The sequence below is a fragment of the Aulostomus chinensis genome, chromosome 19 (genome assembly GCF_037954235.1).
Source record: "Aulostomus chinensis isolate RoL2024-O1b breed Wild chromosome 19, RoL_Achi_v1.0, whole genome shotgun sequence".
Taxonomy (NCBI): domain Eukaryota; kingdom Metazoa; phylum Chordata; class Actinopteri; order Syngnathiformes; family Aulostomidae; genus Aulostomus; species Aulostomus chinensis.
Genome location: NC_141338.1, coordinates 12883658 through 12904928, shown reverse-complemented (window position 1 = coordinate 12904928; position 21271 = coordinate 12883658). Strand labels below are relative to the sequence as shown.

The following is a 21271-nucleotide window of genomic DNA, read 5'->3' as shown; positions in this document are numbered from 1 at the left end:
GATAGAACAAAAATATTTACAAAGCTGCTACAGCAGTTCAGATGAAGAAATAAAGAAGTAAATGAAAACACATTATAAAACTTGAACAATTACAGCTTGAAATGGTTATAAATCAGGAAGGTACATTTGGGACAAATGGGTAGGGATTTTGTGACACTCATATGAAGGGGCACTGATAGATTATATATGAAGGTGAATGTTCTTTAAACCTTTTAAATAGGAAAATTGCATATTTTGTTGTTTGGTTTCCAGATAATGATGAGCCGTTACTCAGTGGGTCAGGTGACGTTTCCAAGGAGTGTGCTGAGAAGATCCTGGAGACCTGGGGAGATTTGTTATCCAAATGGTAAGGCTTCGTCCCCATTGCCCTTCCCGTTCTATTAGTATTGTGTTTAATGTACACATACATACACACACATCTTTGTGTGTGTGTGGGGGGGGGGACAAACTGCATGTGAAAGACAGAGCTGCAAGCAGGAGGTCTCGATAAGCAGCTTATTAAGATAGCTTCCCCTTCCCATTCCTGCATTTGTTTTTAATCAAAAGCTTACGATGAACTAAATGGAATCTGTGCCGGCTTTAATTAGCTGTACATTAAGACACACACACACACACTTGTACGTGCACACTACACTGCAAGCTGCTTTCTTTCTTTTCGACTGTTGTCATGTTTGGCATATTTATCAGGGGAAACACAGAATTAGTGGGATTCAAATATTTTTAATGCCCCTCAAGTGTTCATGTAACCATTAAAACACTGGGGTCTTTGGGGGGGGGGGGGGGGGATTTGTCTTGCGTCTGATAAAAAGATGTCTAAGTAAAGAGAAGTCATAGGACTTGCCTGTCATAATACCAGGCTTTGTGCAAATGATAGGTGTGTGTGTGTGTGTGTGTGTGTGTGTGTGTGTGTGTGTGTGTGTGTGTGTGTGTGTGTGTGTGTGTGTTGAAGCATTGTGAGAGCTCAGGGAGCACACAGAGGAAAATCACAGAAAGCCCTTTTCAATCTTATGCCCCTAAGGAACAGGTCTGGCATTACTTTCATCACACGCACGCGCGCACACACACACACACACACACACACACACACACACACACACACACAGAGTGCACTTTTGTTTCCCTTCTTAGTCTTAGGAGAAAATGCCACATATTGCATAACCTGATGCTCAGAATAAATAAACAAAGCAAACTCAGAAAGTAGAGAGGAGTGAATTAAGAAAGGGGGGTTTGCAAAGTGAAAGAATCTTCAGGGATTTTCTGTCAGCTCCAGTCAAGCAGTTGGTAGGTATGTGCGGATGTACCTCCAAGTAAAACTTTTCCTTCTCACTACATCTCTTAATTCTATCTTCTGTCTCCTTTTACACAACCTGTTCAAGTCAGGATTTTAGTGGCGCCGTTTCGCCTCGCTGTCTGTGTAAAAGTGCAGAGACGGAACTGCGAGGACAGAACGTTCCCACACTGAGCCGGCAGCGGAGGTAGTAACAGGCGTAACAGCTCGCTCTAGACACTGTCGCTGTTGTGTTTGGACATCACGCCTGTGTTACGAAACACTGGATATCATATGAATTTGCACCTAGGGTGTCATTGTACCAGCGTTGTTCGGTTTTGTGTAAATTTACGGTGCATCATAATTGAATTTTTACTGACGGATTTAGAGATTCTATGTGTTAAAGTGGCTTTTGTCTGAATTGAGGCTATTCAACTTAATTAACTTCGTAGGGTACTTGGAGTGTGTTACCTAAAACTAAAGTTATCTTAATATAAAAGTATGAGGCTTTACAGGTGAAGGTAGAAGAAATGTATCAAAATGAGCCTCTGTGTGTGGTGCTGTCACTTCTTTTTCATCTTTTTTATTGATGGCCAATTGTGCAATGAATAGAAATATGGCTGAGGTAAGAACAAGCAAAACTAATGTCGAAATGTCAGAGTTAAAAAGTTACTGAAGTCAAAATATGAGGGAGAAAAGACGTTTTTGGTTATAAGCAGGTTAACACAGAAAAGCTGCTTGTATGTGACTGTACCAAACGTGGTCGTCGTCACTCTGCCTGATTGAACGAGAATGACTACATAAAGTTGAAGTAAAGATATAATGCTATGGCTGACTCTCCCTCTCTTCTTCCAGGCATATGAACTTGTCAGTGCGCCCCAGGCAGCTGCCAGCTTTGGTGCGGAGCGGCATTCCCGAGGCTCTCCGTGGGGAGGTGTGGCAGCTCCTGGCTGGTTGCCATAACAATGACCACCAGGTGGAAGAGTACCGCACACTTATTACCAAGGTAAGCCCAAACCAAAGTGTGCCTCTTTATCATCAGGACACACCAAATGTACAAAGCAGCCCTCCAACAGTCATGATGTTAGCTATGGCTCATAGCTGCAAGAAGGTCAAATAAGACCGCAGATACAGTACACTGAGTTTTGCAATCTATTCAGTTTTGCAACTTGGGCACTGACCTGTGCCAGAGAATCGTTGTTGTAAGACACTTAAAAGGATTGATCTGTGATGTGAAATGTTATTGTTCAGTTACAATCATTTCAGTAAGGGCATTTTTTTTGTCCAAGCCAATTGTCACAGCAACTTGGATGGTTTGGTTTAAGCCCTGCTGTATGTTGATAGACTTCCCATGTGTGGAGAACAGAGAGATGCTCTGTGTAACTTTTTTGTGTTTCGGCTCTTTGTCTGCTGTTCTTATGTAAAGTCAGTGTCTGCTGCGGGAGGTACCCTGGGGTCTTGGTGGTGTTAAGATGTTTGTCTTTGCTGCTGTACTCTCTCACACTCAGTAACTCAACCTCAGGGTCTGGAAATAGGCTAGTCAAACATCAATTTCACTGTCATCCTGTTCAATACAAAAATGGTTTTACTCGCGGTTGTCAAATAACACAAACAAAAGCTGAAGCTGTTATGCTTCATCTTTATTTTGGTAAATGAATCACAACAAGAAGTGTGTGTCACAGACGTGAAGCAAGGCGCATACTTGCAAAATAAAAACTGTAGAATTACAATACACTCCGAGTGAGTGAGCGAGCCAACCAACCATATCTATTCAGATACTCAGTTTAGCATTTTCCAGAACATACATGTGAACATGTAATAATAAATGCTAAAAACAAAGTTCAGAAGTCTTTGTGTTGATTACGATATTACGATAAGGCGAAGTTTGATCTCTTTTCATTGTCCCATGAATCAGAGACTACTGTCAATAGATTAAGAACATTTATAGGGATTAAGTGTCATTAAATGAACTACGAAGGATATGTATAACCCCCTCAGGAATAAAAGTGTAAAGTTTGACCTTTTAAGTGCTACTGAAGCTGGAGTTCTCTTGCTCAGAGGATGAGGGAAAAAAACATGTTTGCTTTTCAATTGCTTCTTTACTAAATAAACACACGAAGCAAATGCATCCAAAACAATTATTCTTATTCTCATTTATGTGACTTACCTCTCTAGTTTTTGCCACACATGCTTATTCAGCACTCATAATCCTGTTGGACTGGTGGCAACTCAGCACCAGAGTGATATTCTGAACAGGAGCTGGCACTGTAAGGGTTTTCTACTTCTGCACCACATGTTTACCTCATCAACTCACAATAAAGTCATGAGTCAACTGACAGAGGCCTTTGGCTGAAAAAAGAATGAACACCCCAGCTTTCACGTTTGATTTCAGCCGATGGTTGGTATGTAAAGGGAGTTGTGCATCAAGAAGACCAGTCATGGTGAAGTGCATCGTATCCCTGAGTATCCTTGTCATGGTTCAGGTGGTGGACTGACCGGGGTAAAAGTAAACACCTTGATATTTTTAATTTTTAATTTTTTTTTTTTTTTAATCTGGAGAACACAAAAGTGATTAGAACACAAAAATGACTTTTTTCCTCACTGTGTCTTGTCCTTGTTTTTATAACTTGCCCAACTAGTGAGTAGCCTGACATGGTATTCTACTTGCCCTGGGGTGATTGGGCCTTAAACCCGCCCTGATCACATTTCTTTCTCTCACTTTTCCTTCTGTGTCTTTGCTGGTTTCCTTTTTTGTAACATGCTGATTTTCTGTTAACATTAATGGCATGAATGGAATCTTAACTTTTACTCACGCAACAATAGCAACAGATCGCAGAAAGTCGAACAGGGATTGACTGCAGAAGCTTTAAAGCACACTGAGTTTGTGCGTCAGCCAGCAACCATGTAGAGAGAAAAGTGTGTAGCACACGTGCCCCTTTATCTAACTCCAACAGACGATTTGTGATTTATTTAGTCTCCCCAGAGTCAGGATGGGCAATGTAGCCAAGAATAGTTAGAGGACAGTATGATGGAGCAGTGAAGTTACATTTATTTGTTTATCAAACAATAATTAGGACACACAATGACATGCTGAATGGCTCTAAACAGTACTGAAACACATTGCATAATGATAGTTTGCATATCATATTTATTGATAAAGGCCTTTGCAGTTGTTACCAATTAGATGTTATCTTGTCACGGCTTAATCATTCTGTCACTTTTTGATTTGTTTTTAAAATGTGTGCATACCACACTAATGTGCCAGCCACTAATTAGTTTTGTTTTCCTTTCTATAGTTAGTCTGAGTCTGTGTCTGTGTGTTTGTGCGGTATGCACATCCTGTCCTAGCTAGCGACCTGCTCTCGCGCTCTCTGAACATGCTGTCCATTTACATTTCAGAATAAAGGGCATTGATGAAAGTGGGAACAGAGCTGTAGGACTGTAAATTTAACCTTTTCTCAACCCACCGAACCCTCATTAATCCCCTGAAATGAGTGTCCCTGCCTTGGAGTACTGGAAGTCCCACTCTTACTTTGGAGGCAGACCAATTAACACTTCACTAGTAACCATGAAACCTCTATGGCCATTGTAGAGGTGGCCCATATTCTGCCTTAGCTACTTGAATTGACTGACAAAGGTATGGGTATGGCAACATGCTGGTCCAGTGCCAACCAGTTCTAATTATTAGGGTGTTGCAGTACACAGGAGAGCATTAAAGGCAACTCTCTTTAATGTGTGGAGCAGCAGTATGGCTTTTTACATAACAGCCAATTGAAACTTCTCAGCATGATTTTACACAAATATTAAACCATAAATATTATGGCAAATGTCATCATTTTTTAAAACCCAGTTTCCCATTTGTGCATTGCAAATTTTCAATGACAGATTTATTGACAGAAATAATAAGACTGATAAAAGTCAAAAGAATTACTCAAACTTGAAAATTTGTGGCCAACACAAGTATGATGTTTTTACTTCATACCACAAAGCTAATGTTTTTGGTTTTTGTGTAACCCTTTTTTCTTATTGAACTGCAGTTATGTAATTATTATTGTTTGGCTTTCTGAAGAGAGGATGTTGTTTTACAGCTTGATGATTGAAAACCACTGTGTTGAATTATGTGGACATGCACAGTGAAGGCACATATACTTGTATTCTTCACAAACTAGTGAAAAATGGAAAATGTCAAGTGTTTTTTCAACTCCTATTAATTTTATAATTTATACCTAGCTGCTACTTAGTTCTACAAGTACACACATTGGCCTCCACTCTTAAAGATGGCACCATTCATTTCCTGCATTGCATCTCACAAACGCGCTAACAAACAATGAATAATCATCTATTTGTATTTCATACCCTGGTTGGGAACTTGGCATGAAGACACCGGTTTGTCCCACTGCTGAGTCGTCCTCTGACACCTGTGCCATAGACTGCACTGGGCTGACCAAAAATTGGTACACACTTAGCTGGAGATAATCCAGCAGTCTGTTCCAAATGGGGCCTAACAGATATGGATTTTTTGGGGCCAATGCCGATTTCAATAGGGAATAATTAGGGAATAAAAAAAGTCAGGCAATGGATATATCAGCTAATTTAAAATTTTTATTTATTTTTTTTACATTTTTCATACAAAAAAAGAAAAACCTGCTTTTGATGGCTCAAATATAGTTCCAAACACTTGTACCGAGATTTAAATCAAAGGGCAACACCCACTATCCTCTCAGTAAACATAAAGAAGTCTCTCTGACAGTGTCAGCAATTACAAAGTCAAACATTTATTGTAGAATTCATGGTAGGGCTGTTATTGGTGTGCATTACATTACACAGTGTCTAATTAAGAGGTGAGTAAGTGCATATTTGTAGGTAATAGGCAGGTGGATAAACAATGTCATAAATGTCTCTGGTAAAACATGATTTGAAATGCACCTCTCGGATGTCCTCTCAACGTGCGTTCACATTTTCTTTCCCCCATGAAGTTATTACTTTGACCAAAAAAGCCTTTTCCTCTTCAGCGCCATAAGTTAAAAGCCTCTACTGGATACACAAGGACATCATTTCTAAGAAAAACACCATATTAACAGCATTTTATCACTGAAAAATTACGTGTTAAAATCGGCCAAATATTCTCTCATAGCTATAATCGGCCAATTAAATCGGCTGGCCGATTAATGGGTTGGGCCCTAGTCTTAAGTCACTAAATGATCTTTTCTGCAATCTGTGAAGCAGCAGTTTTTACATTAGTGCACATAGGCCAATACTTACACTGATACCAGTATATCTGGAAAGAGCTGACCAATGAATCGGCTCTTGTACAAACTGATAGATTTGGAGTGGTGACTCTTGTTGAGAGCCAAAACCAGCACTTTTAATTACGTGCCTGACCCATAAAAATCATGTGAGTGTTGGCTTCTCTGACTGTCTGTCTTCATGATCATTTTGAATTTGTGTTCTCTCTCTCTCTCTCTCTCTCTCTCTTTCTTTCCCTCTCCTACCTTGACCTATTTGTGCTCCTGTCTTCCCGCCTCTGTTTTTTTTTGCCTGCTCATTTGTGTTTTATCACATCATCTTCTTGGCTTTTTCTCTCTCTAAGCCCAACGTGTCTACATGCTCTAAGACTGTGCGTGGGTTCTGCTACACAGCCTTGGGTCTAACATGGAAATGCCCTTATATTTGTTTTATCCCACTCTGAAGCCATTTCCCAGCATGAAAAAATAAAGTGAAATTAATCCCAGAAAGTTTAGACAGTCAAATGATAAAATTGCTTAGTAATATCTTTCACGCCCGTAGTGTCCCTGTGGAATTAATGAAGTATTGTCTTATCTAATTTTAGTGGAATGTTATGTTATCGTCCTTCAGTAATGTGTCTGTGTCTATCTGTGACTGCGTAATACTGTAACCCTGAACAGGCTTGCCTTATTTTGGTATTGCTCTAAGTGATCGTATAAGTAATAGTGCATAAACTGTCTGCGTTTCTGAGATTCTTTTCATTTTTATGGCTAAAAGCCATTTCTCTATGGTTTTTCTGTTTCTTTTTTATCGTGCTGATATAGAAATTGGCATGGTGTTACTGTTTTTTTTTTTCAAAGAAAAATAATAATGGAAGGGTTAGCAAACTAACAGTATGCAGCTTTACAAACCAAAATGAAATTAGCATATTGAATTAGCATATCAACACTGGTAAATATCTGCTATCAGCCAACACAGTTGTAAAATGCGGGTATATCATGTCTTAAAATGGTGTAATGGCATCCCTGAATAGGGCTTGACCTCTCCAGGTTCGGACCACAATTATCAGGCTAATGACCCATCAGCTAGGTGGTCACGATGGTTGATACAAGTACTAATCCTGTGGATGTTAATAGAGCTGGGCAATATGGCCTAAAAATATCATCTTTTCACTGAACCTGATTTACATTTTTAATCAATTTGCTAAAAACAAAAAGTCTGTTTAACTATCGAAGTGTATAAATGGGCACCATATCTTTGACATTGTATAACACCCCTGCATCTATAATGTGTTTTTACCAGGGCCAATTATCACGTGTAATGATGGGGAAAAATACATTAAAGATGCATAAAAATGAATAAGCTAAGCTATTTTCAATATAAATAAATAGCAGGAGCCTGTTTTCTTTGCCTCATGGTCTGACTGCTGTTCAGATGTTTAGGGTTTTTGTGTAGTTGCCAGGCGTGTGAGAGCCACGCGATGGCCTGTCCTTGAGGTTGCCAAGCTGTGAGCAAGCACAAGTTCGACAGCCTAAAGGACTGTGTTGTGCTCAGCATGGCAACCAGGTGACAGGACATCATGCCATTTTCTTCATCTACATCTTCACAGCTCCCTTCTCGCTGCTCTGTTCTTGGTGTCTGCTATTTCTTTACACTCATCTATTCCTCCTCTTGTGTTTTATGAGCTCTGTTCCTCCAAATCCTTCTCTCATCCTTTTCTAATATTCCTCTTCTTCCAATCCTTTTTGCTGTACTGTCATTTATTTTTAGCTCCTCGTGTGGTGGGCAGAGGGGGTGCGTGAAAGCATGGGAGTGTGTCTGGATTGCGGGGGAGTAAGGTGCAGGCTGGTGTGTGTGTGTGTGTGTGTGTGTGTGTGTGTGTGTGTGTGTGTGTGTGTGCGCGCATGTGGGTATGTTTGGGTCTCTATCACGCTACACCAAATTGCTCTGCACGAGACAGACTCTGCAGTCTTCAGAAAGTCATTAAGAGGAGGATGTAGACCATGCAGCACAGTGATTACTACCCTGTGAAGTTTCTAAATTTAGCTCAGTATCCCAAGTAATTAAATGTAATCATCACATCATATAACCTAAAAATAGCTCTGTTGCTAATTATTGTTGCACTAGACTCTTCAGAGAATGACTGAAGGAGACGAGCCAGGGCTAACCTGTTTGAGAAAATAGAATTAAAAGCTTTAAATCGAGCCCCAGACAGATATTTAGAGATTGTAATAAAAGGCTCTCTGCTGGAGGTGGTGGTGGTGGTGGTGGTGGTGGTGGGGGTATTAAATAATGCCACATTATGTCATGCTACCTGGGTTTAGCTTCGTGTGTTGCAGCAGCCCTTATGCAAAGGGAAGGTGCAGCCCCTGCAGATGCATGCAGAATCAAGAGCAGGTGCAAAACATTGATGATTTTCAGGCTAAATAGTGCAAAGGACTTTATGAATGTACACATATGGTGAGCCATTGGAACATTTAAGAGAGCCACACTGCTATCTGTTATTTTATTTTAGAGATCGAGACCATTTCTCCTCATATATCGCAGACATCATTCAACTTTACCCAGTCAAAAAGGATATTTCAGAAACCAACATTAACATTCTTTTGAGTAAAGATTGTTATTCAAGATATTGACAGTTTTAATTGTACAAGTCACTACTAGAAAAGTAGGATTCCTCAGATAGAAAACATGTTCTTATCTCACAGTGCCAGCTTGACTGGTTGGACAGGCTATTACTAGCAGTCAGATTCTTGTTTCAGAAACAAACATTTGTGGATACCTGACCTAAGTGCCGTTGTTAAATCATGTTTACACTATAGATGGAACTGGTAGTTTATGTGAGAACATGTGGGCATTTTGGAGTGGAATGTTACTGTACCATAATGCCTTCTGCAATAGCTGTATAATAACTACATAGACCTCTATAAGTTTGGATTTTAGCTGCAGATTTTTCTCAGCTACATGCTTTACATTTATTTTAATAGAACGGGCTGAGCTGTCACTACTGAATCGCTCTATTTAAGCTCTTCTGCAGTTGTAGATGCAGTTGTTAATTGCATATTACTCACTGCATTAGTGAATCATCTGCTAATTACACACTGGTTGAGATGGCAAATAGAATTATTTGTACTGTGCTTTCATGTAGTCTTTCAGTCTTTTTTGTTACTGGAGTTTATCATGAGTAGATTACAATTCAAAAATGGCACAAAAAGAAAAACTAGACTAATGACATTAGGTTTTATATAGTATACAGTAAAGTCCCAGCATGAACAGAGACTGCAAAATCCATTTGAGTTAAATAAAGAAAACAAAACAATAACAGTGTTTCTGAATAATTGTCTCAACACAGTTTAGTGTGCCATTTTTCTGTTTTCTGTCTTATTATCATTAAGAAAAAACATTCAAACTGAGCGCACAAAAGCTGAAACTCAGGCAGCACATACTGTATGAACAGTGGTTTCAATTATTGGACGTGCTCCTTTCATAACTGTATGTTCCTGGTTTACATTTACATTGTTAAGAATGTTTCCTGTAAATGGTACTCGTGCATGTGGCCATTGTTTCACTTAAATAGACAATAACTTCTGCACTGTAGAGTGACAGTATTCTGGTTCTTTAAGTCTCAATTCAGCAATGATGTGTGAGGCTGCAGAGATCTTATCAGGGGAAACACAATTTACAACTGTGGTTCAAACTATTTTTTTGGCAAATATTTTAAACTTAAAGTGCGTATGAGAACACTGGCATTGAAAAAAATGGGGATGGGTGAGAGGGTGGAAAAGGAGGCAGCCTCGTGCCCTTGCAGCTGATCATTGGTTGGAGCCACAGTGAAGGGGAGGGGACTCTGTACCAGCATTTCTTAAGAGAGAGAGGCAGGGGGAGTGTGAGAGGAGAGAGAGAGAGAGAGAGTACAAGGAGGATAAATTAACACGGGGAGGAGGGGGTTCTCCCAGCATCGGTATTCCTGCCTACCTCATTTCCACTCCAGACATAGTTGCTGCTCCTCTGGATAGAAATAACAGCTGAGGTGTGTTTGTATGTGTGCCTGTGTGTTTTAAACATCAGTCATCCCGTGCACTGCCTTCATCCTCCTAGCTCACAGCAGTCTGTTGGGATCCTGTTGCGAACGACCAGACAAAAACTGAGACAAGAGCCACCGGACTAAGAAGTGTGTTGAAAATAAGGTAAAGGAGACGACGGAAAGGAGACGGAAAGAAGAAGAGGAAACAGGAAATAGAAGCCGGTCAGAATAAAAAGAAGAAATTGTCCTTGATGTCTCATTTATGTATGCAGTGCACCACTCAATTAATGTATTTTCTCCGGAAGCTGTGTTTGTGACTGTGGACTAAAGACAGATAAGGAGCTCTCAATCCGTGCCTTCTGCTGCTGCAGTAGATGTTGAAGCCATCTCTGACTTTATAGGGAGCGAAGGCATTTTGGACTGGAATTTCTCAAAATAAGTCACCTTTCTTTTTTTTTTTTCCCCCTTCTGCCTTCAGCTGGGACATTTGCTTCACAACATAAAAAAAGGAAAGGACTACTCACATTTTTGTGTGCTGATCTGTTTTCAGGTGTTTATATCCTGGTGTTATCTTTGTTTAAAACTACAACTACCAACGCTGAGGTACCTTGGGGCTTCCTCTCCTATCCTCTGTCCTTTCCAACCCTCCTGCGTTTGACATTGCAGGTCGTGACGGTCTCACAATGGAACTGCAGCATGGAGCTTTTAATTTGAACTGAAACCACACCGCAAGTTTTACAACCCAGGCAGCTACCTGTCAAGATAGTCCTTGGGATCTTTGCACCCAAGAAGGGCCCCTTCGACACTTATTCCTGCCTGAGATGATGAATTCCTCCGTGGATCCACTGAACCTGAGCTCTGCTGACCTGTCAAACTTCTCTGCTCCTTTTTGCCTGCTAGAGATCGGCTATTCTCAAGTTTTCACTACCTGCCTCCTTGAAGTGTCCATCATAATTCTCCTCACTGTGCTCATCATTTCTGGCAACCTGGTGGTGATTTTTGTGTTCCACTGTGCCCCGTTGCTCAGCCAGCACACCACCAGTGCTTTCATCCAGACTATGGCGTATGCTGATCTTCTGGTAGGGGTCAGCTGCCTCTTCCCATCCTTGTCTCTCCTGCATCACCTCCAGGGCCTAGACCCCAAATTCACCTGCCAGGTGTTTGGGTACATGGTCTCCGTTTTGAAGTCTGTCTCAATGGTATCATTAGCATGTGTGAGCGTGGACCGCTATATTGCTATCACACGACCTCTGACATACGCGTCACTAGTAACACCTTGTCGAGTGCGCTGTTGCATCGCTCTAATATGGTTGTACTCAGCACTGGTGTTTCTGCCATCTTTCCTTGGGTGGGGGAAACCTGGTTACCATGGTGATGTGGTGGAGTGGTGTGCAGTTGAGTGGAGGACTCATCCAGCTTTCACAACCTTTATTGTTGTGCTGCTTTATGCCCCAGCTGCTCTTACCATCTGCTTCACCTATGCCAACATCTTCAAGATTTGCCGACAGCACACCCGGGAGATCAGTGAACGGCAAGCACGTTACCGACCCCAACAACAGCAAGGCCCCGGAATGATGGGGGGATCTATGATCAAGGACACCACTGTGCTAGATCAAGGGCACTTATCCCAATCACACAGACCCCAACACCCCCAACCACAGTACCAACAGCCTTCATCGACATACCCAGATAAGCGATACGCCATGGTATTGTTCCGCATCACCAGTGTTTTTTATATCCTCTGGTTGCCCTACATCCTCTACTTTCTGTTAGAGAGTGGAAGAATCTACTACCACCCTGCAGCATCATTCCTCACCACATGGCTGGCCATCAGCAACAGCTTCTGTAACTGTCTCATTTACAGCCTCTCTAACTCTGCCTTCAGGAAGGGTCTCAAACGTCTCTGCTCCTTCTGCCTGCAGCGCAGTGGCAGTGACTTTGGGGTTAGGAGCACCAAAAAGTCTTTCATTGGTTCTGTTGAAAAGGGATGTGGAGGGCCAGGGTATGGATATGGCCATAGAGAAATAGGAATTGGCACAACGTGTCATGTGTAATGCCCACGCAAAGGACATCCATGTGCCAGACTGGCATTTGAACTTTCTCCTAGATGCTTGATGTGATTGCAGCCAAAGTGTCCTCTGTTGGATGAAATGTGCTGTCGAGAGATGGAAGGGGGTGTTGATCTGCCATTGCTGTTTCTGTCGCATTTGGAGGTTACACGTGCATCCTCTCTGCACTCGCCACAGCTGGCAAAGACAGAGAAATGGAGTCATGAGCACAGTACTGTAGTATAAAATGGTCGAAACGGCCCTACAAGGTGTCTTAAAATCGTAAATTAAATCCAGCATACAGTGTATGGACCGTGGTGAGAGATGGAAGGGATATTATAGAGAAGAGAAAAATCTGCGGAGAGGTGAACTTTATGTGAGGTTGAACATTTTATTGAAAACGGATCCTTAACTTATTTCGCCAAAAAACAACTGTCGTGAAGAAAAACTGTTAATGCAAAGCTGTAATTTCTGTATATGTGAAACTGTGTTCGCTGCCACTTTATTAGCACAGTATGTGTGTTGAATGCAAAAAAAAAAAAAGGACGTCGATGCAAACAGAGGGTTTTTGTAATGTTGTGCTGAGGTGAACTGCCAATATCAAGCTCCTTAAATATGTTTGATGTGCTCTCCTCCCTCCTCAGTATTTCCCCACATGTATGTGCAGTATTTGCAAGTATGTTGCCTGTATACGACTGAATGATTTGACTGGTCGATTAAGCTACATCAGTGAAAGTCCTGAACGAATATGTCTTTTTATAGCTGTTTTTTCAGAGACTGAGCAGATTTTTTGTGTGTGCACTAGACATAGAGTATATAGGTGAATTTAAGATTATCTAATAATCCACATAAGACAGAATGTTAGTGGGTTTACAGATCACTGTCATAAATGCCTTGAGATGCTTTGGTGTACGACTGTTAATCTGACAAAAGTTACAGTTATAGCTAATTATTTTTGATTTCTCATTTAATGAATGTTCCTCTGATAATCAGTTTCATCGCACCTTTGTAGTTTCCGTTATGTAAATATTCATAACTGTCAGAGACAAAGGGAGTTCAAAGGCGGATGCACTTTTTACATGGACGAAGTGCTGAGAGGGCTGATAATGATTGAAAGGTTTTTAAGTTCATGTTATAAAATGACCCTCAAACTGTGATCCTTGAAGATATCATTCTATTTAGAAGCTGTTTTCACATCTTAAAACATAACTTTATCATTCAAAGTACTTTGGTTTATGCTGTATTGTGGTAGCATTAGTGTGCCTGCGTAACAGAACTAGTGCATGCATAGAACTGCAGACACACGCCAACGCAGGAGGATGACATGTAAACAAAACAGACAAATAGCCCATTCCCTCCACCAGCAGGAACTATGCAGAGTCCCTTCAGTTCCTTGGTAGTTCCGCTTGCATGTCTGTATTTATGTGCATGCATGTGTTGCAGTCTGTTTACATCATCTCTCCTCCATCTGTAGCTCCGTGGGTCCTTCTTCCACTCAAATCTGATGTTTAATACCAACTAATCAAGAACAATAATGATCAAAACTGACATACTGATGTATATATATATTGTGTTATAGTTGTGAAAGATAATCTCTATTTTGAACCATTGAGACTGGCACTTGGTTTATTTAGGTACAGATACCCTAGCTTTATACACAGTACCTTATCTTATTTACCAAAGAAAGTTCAATACATTTATTTTTTTTAATATTGAATAATATGTGAAGATTTAGTAATATGCTTGTGTGTTTAACACAAAGTTCGTGTAGGTCCGCTGCACTTTGTTGGCTCAGCGATGCCCAGTGTGCATGAAAATGACTTGTCATTAGAAAATGAATCATTGTTGCCTTGAAAACAAATTAAAACGGGAAAGTATATTCTTCTAACTTTTCGAGAGGCCTCTATTCATGGACGTGACTGTTTTTAGACAGAGTGTCACTGGCTGTTAAATGTATGTAAATGTATGAGGGTGCTGAGAAGAAAATCATTGAGCCCTGGACTATTATTCACCTCAGTGAAGAGTAACTCCACCTGTTGTATATTTTAAATGTGACTGTTAATTCAGCTACTAGTTGGATGTTCATACTTTGCAATCAAAACACATGACTGGACACTGTTATTTATTTGCATGTTTTTGTTTTAGAGTGTGTACATTTTCACTTATTTGCTCTTGGGATGCACAGATTTATTGACATTATTGATACTGGCCATGGCAGCCAGAGGTAGCCCAGTCTTATTTGTTAAAGTGGAAAAAAAAAAAAAAAAGATTTTAAGTTTGTTTGACAAATTGTAATGGTTGAATTCATGCTCATTTAAATTAATTCAGTGTGTCTATGGCACAAAATTGGGAATACAAATCTATGAGAAAAAAAAACAATGCCTCTACATAGACTTTTCGGTCAAATTTGTATTTTTTATTTGGTGCATCCCGAGTTTGTTCACATACCTGCATTTGTGTGTATGAGTGTCTGCATGTATGTTAACATGCGACCATTGGCTGAATTCGACTGTTCTAAGGTGTTCTAGCAAAGGTGCTAACAACGTTATCACCTGTCATTATCAACATGACATCACCTCATTCGAGTATACTGTATTTTGTGGTTGTATGTGAGTAGTAGGATGTACAACGGTGGTAGGTAGATTCACCTTGTCTGTAAATATTTTGTCTGTCATCTGTGAAGCAGTGCCAAATATTGTAAACTTTCCTACAACCCTCTCTTGTTCCGCACTTGTAAGTGTAAGGAAATGGCGTTTTGAATGTCTAATTGTCAAAGTACACAAATTATTTTTTTCTAAAACTCTCCGTTTCTGTGTATTCTGTCGTGAAGGGATAAATGTTGCAGAGCCTTGGTAGGTGTAGCAGTATGCTGAATCATTGAAATGAGTGAATGACTTTATAAACACATACTTTTACTTTGACGGGTTTTATTGAGGCGTTTCCTCCTTAAACTGTTTTTTTAACCTTGAAACTACCGATTGCTCATGAAAATGTTTTATTTCTCACATCAGTTGCTGTTACAGTTTTTTTTTAGAAAATGGTGAGAATAAGTGTTTTGGGACATTAATCTCAGCATAGTGTTCTCTCATGCACACTTGGATGGTAACCATTCCATTTTTCCGGTGGGAAAACAATCTGTGCTGCAGTTCTCAAGGGAATCAAACTCTTGCTGGCTGTGGAGGAACACTGGTATGTTTGGAAGGACTAGAGACCAAAACAGGGAAACTAGAACTGGTCTAGGAAACCATTTTTAGGTAGATACGAAACGATAGCTCCAGTTTAGCCTGCCACAGCTACAAGGAAGACTAGTAAACATTTTTACTAATCATAATAATCTGGAAGTCCACATCAGGGTTAGACTAGTATTGTTTTTTTACGGCCTGTTGTTGAGCCCAATAATCAGTATTTGGAACCATACATTTACAGTAAAAAAAAAAAATTAAGTCTTGGTGTCAAAATTCAGAATAATACCAACTTGAACACAACACTGTAGGAATATGTTTATCTATCAGATAACTTTTCAACATGATCTTAAATCATAAAATGCAAGGAGCTCCCAGCAGCATTTCTGATAAAGAATCACTGAAAGCATTGATGAACAAAAATGCTGCCTGAAGTTTTGTTAATGTAAAAAAACATGTATTTTATTAATTATTTAAAAAAAAAACATATTTCAATAATTATGAAAAAAATCTGATATCAGTGTCTGTGACATCAGCCAGGCAGATAATTGATTCAGCCTTAATAAAGGAATGTAAAATTTGAGTATGAATATCTAAAGACCAAACCAAACACAGCGTGCGATATCTGTGCAAAGATGGAGGAAGAATTGAAAGGCAATATTATTTTCCTGAAGTACAGTAGAGTACCAAGGATACAGTTCAATATTCATTCTTGATGAATGAATACAGTTTATTTGTTTGAAAGTTGAACATAAAATTATTAGGAAACATGCTGCTTCCATCTTCAGCAATTGGCAAACTCGACTGCTCGCTGGACTGGGATGAGCCGTGTGTGTATCTGTAGCAGTCGGTGTTATGTGACATATTCCTCTCTCATTTATGAAAAAACATATTTCCAGATAACAACAAAAGTTGTTTTTATTAACCACCAGAATCCAGTTGACTATCGCATGTTCAGGAAGAGATTTTACAGTACACAGAGCTGGTACAACCTCAGTCCAAGAGTGCTTCTACAGTGACATTTATTTATCTGTCTTTTAACCAGCCGCACCAGACTCCTAGTCATGCTGACTCATAACCCACCAAAGCTCTAACTGACCACTTTTGTCTAGAAATATCCTGAAAGGTTCAGAAGTTGTATTCTGCAAGTTTTTTCTTTTCTTTTCTTTTTTTTTGGGGGGGGGGGGGGGGGGGTCATTGAAATTGTTCCCTTTGAGCGATGGGGCATCTATAAGTTTCAAATGGAGAAAATGGATCAATTAGATCCCCAACAAACCCAGCCATATTTCATATGCCAGGGCTGTCGAATTTATAATAAGGGTTTTTTGCAAGCTGTGTGCTTTTATAGATGGCGAATGTCAGGGTAGTGTAAATGGTCAAATGTGTTTAATTTTGCTGTCAGTGAGTCTCTGTGCTCAATGAAACAGTTCTGATATCATGACTCCCTGTAGGTTTATATGGTATTGTAAGATGTACATGTTCTGTACCTGCACTGAGCAAATAAATGTCATGTTTTCTCAATGTATTCAAACTTCTGTGACTTCTCTATGCATCGAGGCATTAATGTAGATACAATATTAATAACACATGACAAATAGAAAAATGGGCTCTTTTCACAGAGGTTTTATTAAACATAGTGGATAAATATTGCTAGATCAAGTAGTCAATAAGAAGTAGCTTACAATCCCAGACATATAAAAAAAAAAAAAAAAAATTAACAATTGTGCAACTTTGTTAAATTGTCAATGCTTCAGTGTAGATTACCAAAGATTAAAACAAATTGTTGCTGGGCTAAAATGATGTAAGTGGACTGTAATACCCTAGCAGCATATCTGTGCCAGGAGTCGGTGTGCTGAATTTGCATGCTAGTAATGAGGCCGTGCATTATGTAAATGTGATGCTGAATGATTGGGAAATAACACCCAAGAGGGTACAGGCAGTCTACATAGTATATAGTGCTGTGTCTGTTACCCTCTCACTCTGTCTGTTACCCTCTCGCTCTGTCTGTCACCCTCTCGCTCTTTCTGTCGTTGCTGTTTTGATGGTGATAAAGTATATTTTGCCTGCTGTCACGTGGCTGAAGCGGTATATTGGTGTGCTAATGGCAGAAAAAGTAGGGCATGGGGAGTATTATTAAGATTTAATGATAGATAGCATCAAGGTGAAGAAATGGCGCAGTGGGAGGGTGGAGCTTGTACTGTCTTTCAACTGAGGCGAGAGGAATCTGTTAATTTAAATAGCAGCTGTGTACAGGCTCCTCTAACAACGATTTTTTTTCCCTGCGCAGTTAATATTTCTTCTCCAACATGAGCAGGACTCCAGAGTAATGACCGTCGTGAAGCATTCTTGGTTGTGTGGGTAAGATATCATGATTTGTATCAAGTCTGAAAACAAATATCACTTCATGTTCTCTTGGCATCTCAGCAGGGTCCTTTAGGAGCAGAGAAAAAATAACAGAATGACATGTCAGCTATTGTGTTGACTCAGAGAAAATCAGGGACATAAACAATGGAGGGCTAGTTATTCAACCTTCCCACGGAAGCCCAACTCTAATACTTTATTCCCAGCTTTAGACATACACACAGCATTTGGCGTGCTCCCAGTAAAGAGTTTTCTATGTTTGGGAGAAGGGCATGTTTTGTCCTTTTGAGTTCTATTCAGTTTTTGGTTTCTGATTCACTCTTGAAGTTACTTGTCACCGACAGCAAACAATGCTACATTCCATACATAATGTTTTTCAGGACACTTTCTAGCAGTGAGCATGAATAGTACACACGGTCTCAGTTGCAGGGAGTTCTTGGCTTTCACAGACACATTTTTATCTTTATTGTAGCGAGATTAACGGGAACTTTTGACAAGAGATGAGATTGTTGGTATTTGGCTGTTCAAAGAGATATGGCTCATGAAAGAATGACTCGGTGAACATTGGTATGTTTTTCAGCTGAAACCTGAGGCATGCTCCTTGATGTGTCATTTACATGTATGTGCAGTGGGGCCATTGTTGTGAAATAAAAAAGAGACGCGAAAGATCAGCAGCAGTGATCGTGATTCCACAGCCATTATGTTGAAAGGAGCTCACAGCCAAAAATTGTTGGGTAACCATTTCTGGGTTTCCTTATTTGCCCTCCAAAGACATATCGTCATAGTAACCATTGTTAGGGGAAAGTAATTTTTGAAAATGAACGTAGTTTCTTTCTTTGGACTCGTCTAAGAGCTTTCTAGATGTTGGAATTAAATCTTAGAGTAAAGACTCAAAGCAGGTTGAAACCTTTTGACGAGCTTTGTCCACAATTCAAAACCGGAGGAAACTGGGAGGGCCCATACCTTAGTCAAAGTGATGTGACATCATGAGATCCTGCCAAAATCTGTCCTCAACTTTTTCAGTTATGTAACAGTAAATGTAACTACTAGCAGAGAATTCAGAAAAGTCATAAAACTTGTACATGAAACTAGGGCTTGCTTGTATGTCCAGGTAGCTGTTAGGAGTTTATGCTAGGCTAAGCTAACTGTTTCCTGACTGCAGCTTTCCATTAGTCACCCTCTCAAAAGACTTTCTATCTGCAAATAGAAATAAAATCCCCCAAAAAAATGTAATGGTCAAATTTATTCACACTCTCAACAAATCTCAATTTAATTGGTAGAAAGTGGCATTACAACGCAGGACTGATCGATGCTAGCTGGTTAGCTTGCTACCTTCAGTTGGTATCCCTGCAAAACTAGACGTAGAGGTCTTTGACATGATGGAACCATTAACAGACCTAGTGCATGCCCAGTTGAAAATGGAATATTTCGAAGCAAAATATGTTAAGCATCTTAAAAGGTTAGTTCATTCAAAGATGAAAATACAGCCATTAATCTACATATGTACTGCTCCAGACAAGCAGTATGGAGGCATTTTAGGTTTTAATCATGTTTTTCCTTTTAATATTTGAAAAATTGGTTCTGATTCACTTCAATTGTTTGGGAGATAAATTAAATACCTTTTCCTGCAACAGTGTTTCATTGAAGGAAAAAAAAACAACTCCCTTAACCTTCCATTAGCGTGAGAGTGTATCAGTAATGACCAAATATTAATTTTAGGAGGAAACTATCCCTTTAAGAGTCAGCATTCTGCGCTGATGGATGGTGAAACGGTTGCAGAATACACAGTAACAAACAGCAAACTCTTAATACCCGCCTCTTCTCCCTCTCTCTTTATTGTTTTAACTCATTCTCACACTTGTGTTCACTACCATAATGACACATTGGATATGTTTTCTCTCCCCTCTCACGCTAACCTCATTCCAAACCTCTCTTTAACTGAACACAGACAGACAGAGAGGAAGCTAATTGGCCATTATGTCAGAGGTCTTTGTACGTGCTCTCAGCACTTCAGATAAGCATGGCTAAGTGGTGCTTGTATAAACATGGATCCTTATCATTCACTCAGATACTGTAACCCAGTGTAATGGGCCCTGAACACTGGACACACAGTCAAACTCCACCCCTGTGCATTAAAACATATCAATACTAATGACTTTTGCTGTGAATTAGTGGCCTTGATCTTGGATTTCATGGATGCTCACTGTGGTGAAGCCTTTTCGTATTAGGGAAAGTATAGAATTTGCTGGAAAAATAGTCAGACGCTATTAGAAATGAAGGAAAATTCAATTTCGTAGGTATGCAGAGTCAATGTTAAACTTGCCATAGAAACACAAGGACACATCAAGGTTTGTTTGAAAATATAATAAACACAACTGATATATGATAGCGGATGGGATTTATGTAATGAATAGTTGAGCATAGTATGCGTTAAAACGTGTTTAAATGTATGAGAACCATGGACAGACCAACATTACTCTATTAACACATTTCCCAGCTTTCCTTAGCATCTCGTCTTGCTTCACACAAACACAGAAGGAAACATACAGTAACTCTGCCTTCCAGGGTGTGGTATAAGTCTCGGAATGTTGACCGTTGTCTGATTGGCGTTTGCTCACTTCACTTCAGTATTCCTTTCTTCCTGCGTTTCTTCTTGCATGTGTATTATTTTTGTTTCTTGCTCTTCCTCTCTGGAAGTTGGAACAAAGCCTATGGTGAAAGGAGAGGGAGGGACTTGATGGGTAACAGAAAGGCAGAAAAAGCTTTAATTAGCTTTAAATTGAACGGGCTATGTGCAGGGAACAATTTTTTTGAGAGGTGTGCAGCTTTAATTCACATGCGCTTTTATCATGGCGTATCACAATTAGGGATTTAATGCATTTAATTAATGGTAAACTTCATTCTTGCAGAGATGCCTTTGAGCAAGGCATGGGGTGCTGAAAGTCTCTTCAAGTATGTTCTGATGGGGAAAGATTTTCCTACAGGTATTTGAAGAGTGTTGCACTAATTTGTACATTCGGCATTAGCTTGGATTAGAGGAACAGTGGTCCAGTTTTAACTCTGCCATGGGGCAATTATTTTAATCATCATTGTTGACCCCTTCCACTTTTTTGTGTGCTGCTATTTTCCAAGTCCCCCTTGCAATGTAAAACAACAACAAAGT

At 39.9% G+C, this 21271-nt stretch overlaps 2 protein-coding genes across 6 annotated transcripts in view; both read left to right on the top strand.

Moving 5' to 3' along the window:
- rabgap1 (RAB GTPase activating protein 1) overlaps positions 1–21271 on the top strand; it is an 80736-nt gene that overhangs the window by 31305 nt on the left and 28160 nt on the right. For all 5 annotated transcript variants that reach the window (XM_086187096.1, XM_086187093.1, XM_086187094.1 and 2 more), the window contains 2 exons: positions 253–346; positions 2123–2273. In XM_086187096.1, the coding sequence (XP_086043222.1) occupies positions 253–346; positions 2123–2273 (245 nt within the window). The remainder of the gene's footprint in view (positions 1–252; positions 347–2122; positions 2274–21271) is intronic.
- LOC147244133 (putative G protein-coupled receptor 21) lies at positions 10401–16903 on the top strand. Its single transcript, XM_086187893.1, has one exon. It carries the CDS (start codon positions 11339–11341, stop codon positions 12569–12571), a length of 1233 nt encoding a protein of 410 aa, XP_086044019.1. The 5' UTR covers positions 10401–11338; the 3' UTR covers positions 12572–16903.

Excerpts from the sequence above, each read along its gene's own strand:
- LOC147244133 (XM_086187893.1), top strand. The coding sequence starts at position 11,339 with ATGATGAATTCCTCCGTGGATCCACTGAACCTGAGCTCTGCTGACCTG.